This window comes from Monodon monoceros, unplaced genomic scaffold (genome assembly GCF_005190385.1).
Source record: "Monodon monoceros isolate NGI ecotype Baffin Bay Population unplaced genomic scaffold, NGI_Narwhal_1 Super_Scaffold_19, whole genome shotgun sequence".
NCBI lineage: Eukaryota > Metazoa > Chordata > Mammalia > Artiodactyla > Monodontidae > Monodon > Monodon monoceros.
In genome coordinates, this window is record NW_021703775.1 from 76706146 (window position 1) to 76708831 (window position 2686).

The 2686-nt window shown below is 64.7% G+C and overlaps 1 protein-coding gene across 1 annotated transcript in view; it reads right to left on the reverse strand.

Annotated features, from left to right (window-relative positions):
• Positions 1–1957, reverse strand: part of MYCN (MYCN proto-oncogene, bHLH transcription factor) — a 6166-nt gene extending 4209 nt beyond the window's left edge. The window contains 2 exon segments of the mRNA XM_029232230.1: positions 1802–1858; positions 1861–1957. Of these exon segments, the coding sequence (XP_029088063.1) occupies positions 1802–1858; positions 1861–1957 (154 nt within the window).
• Positions 1958–2686: the final 729 nt, after the last annotated feature.

The window sequence follows — 2686 nt, forward strand, 5'->3', positions numbered from 1 at the left end:
GGGGCCGGTGGCGCCCGCGCCCGGGGCCGGGACCGCGGGCCCCGCGGCGGGCGGCCGGCCGTGCTGCAGCTTCTCGCTCACCGCGCGCTCCAGCTTCTCGCGGGCCGAGAAGCCGCTCCACATGCAGTCCTGGAGGATGACCGGGTTGGGCGTGAGGCCGCCCAGGCCCCCCAGGCCGAACGCGTCCTCCTCGGCCGGGTTGCCCCACAGGTCGGCCTCGGGCAGCAGCATCTCGGTGGCCCAGTTCGGGGGCTCCGGGCTGTGCTCCGGGAAGGCACGGCTGGGCGACAGCGGGGGCGTGGGCAACAGCTCAAACTTCTTCCAGATGTCCTCCCCCGGGGGGGTCGAGTCGGGGCCGCCGAAGTAGAAGTCATCTTCGTCCGGGTAGAAGCAGGGCTGCAGAGAGTCAAACTCGAGGTCCGGGTTCTTGCAGATCATCCCCGGCATGGTGGACGCGGTGCAGCTCGGCATCGGCTCGCCTCCTGGCCGCCGAATGAGGGCTTCTTTCCGCTCCGCTCTTTTTAGTTCGGGGGGTGCTTCCTTCCCGTGGGGGGCGCGGAGGGCGGGGGCCCGCGCCAACCTCCGACACTGCAACCGACAGACACACCAGGAGAGGGTTGGCAAGCGGAGCCGGATGGGGGGCGCGAGGGGTGGGGACGGGCAGCGGTCACCCCCTCTCACCCGCTTCCTCAATCTCCCCTCCAAGCCCCCCACTCCGCCCAGGGCTCCCGAAGGTGGAGGAAGTTGTGTCTCTCGCTCTCTCCCTCCCTCCTTTTGTGTACATGCTGTCTACGACAGGGGGTGGGAGGGGGCATGCAGATGCGGGGGGTGGCGGCGTAGCTCTGCAACTTTGTAAACTGCCGTTTCATTCACACAAGGCACTGCCTGGGGGAGGGGGCTGCCCAAGGCTGCAGAATTCTAGCTCCCACCAGCTCACCGACACCCGCGGTTGTACCCAAGTAGGGCCCGCTGCTCCCAGGAAGCCCAGGACTCCAACCCAGCTACCGGGTCTAGGATTCTGGAGAGCCCTCAAACCACCCCCCTCCTTTGTAAAATTGCAACCTCGGGAGCGCAAGCGAGAGCGGGGGGTTTAGGAAACTTTGCAAATGGAAAAACCCTTTCTCTAGACCGAGACCAACAACAGGCACCCAAATCCAGAACCCCCTCCCCCAAATTTTGATCCGACGCCCCCAGCCTTCACCCGCTGCAGGGAAAGTACTGTCAATAGCTGATTTTGAACCTCTCCACCCCCACCCCCGCTCTTCCACGCCCCCAACGACATCCTCTTCCTGGGAGAGCCTGGACCCCAGTCCCCGGGAATGGTTCAGGGACACCAGCGCGGGGAGGGTCGCAGGGAGAGCCACGTCTCCTCTGAGCCGGGGCGGCAGTGACCCAGATTACCACCGCGACGGCCTCGCCCTGCTTAACCCCCTTCTTCTTCCTCTGGGGGCACCCTTTGGAGGAGAACCCAGCTTCGGGGTGGGGACGCACCGGCTCCCCGTCAGCTCAAATGCAGACAAATGTTCTAGAGAAGGGTGAATTTCTTTTCGATGAAGCCATTACAACCCCTGGCAAGGGCACTAGATGGATTAGGGCGGGTCTCTCCCAGTCCGGGAGCCTTGGGGACTGGAACTGGCTTTTCAGGGAAAACCCCGAGAGGGTTTTGTTTCGGAAGCAGAAACAGTCCCCCCGGGCACAGTCGGGCGCCCTGTGCGCCAGCCGCGATCCCGTCCAGGGCTTGCCTTCCCGCCGCGTTCGCCGCTCCCGGGGCGCCGGGCGCTTTGCTCCCCCCGCTCCTTACCTCCCGCCGACGGCCGGGGATCCGGAGGCGATTCTGTGCCGGGGTCCCCGGGTGGCCAGGGGCGGGGGGTGGTCCTCGGGTGGCTGCAGTCTGTGCGCGCTTGCGCCTGGCTAGCGCTAGCTCGGCTCCAACCCAGTTCCCAGGAGCCCCCCGCATCCACCCAGCGCGTCCAGACAGATGACTGTCACTGGCTGCGCTTTGAAGCTCGGGGGATATTATTAACTGAAAAATCTGACACACCCGGGGGGCGGGGAGAGAAGGGGGCTGCGGCACAGACAAGGGGGAGGGAGAAAGGCAGAGGAAAGCGGCTTTACCCCGCCCTCTTGATTTCCATAAAAATCAGGGGAGGCGCCAAGGCTTTCGCGCCAAAAGCCACTTGCTTTTCTTCTTTTGCAGAGAGGAGGCTGCAAAGCTGAGAAGCCCGGGGCGCGCTCCTCCCGCCCTTTTAGACCCCCGGGCTTGCCCCCTGTGCACTCTGCGGACCAGCTGCGCGCCGAGCGGTGCAATGCAACACCCACCCTGCGGGCCTGGCAATTGCTCGGCGTAAAAAAGAAAAATTTCCGGAGGGCTCCGGGGGTGTTCACAGTCTCCTAACCCAGCCCCCGCCTCGACTGCGTGTATGTGCTGCTGAGCGCGAGGCCGACGTCCAGCCGGGCCGTGCGGGGGGCGAGGGAGGGGTGTTGCTCGTGTGTGATCTCGGAAGGGAAGCTGGACCCGGGGTGCACAGTGGGAGGGAGAGGACGCGCCCATTTAAGAACGAAACCGCGGGAGGTTTCTAGTTTTAAATTGAAAGGAGAGGGGCGCCCCCTTGTTTGAAAATAAATAAATAACTGCGGGCTACGAGGGTGGCGCCGCTGTGGTTTCTTCGGCCGAAGGCGACACCTC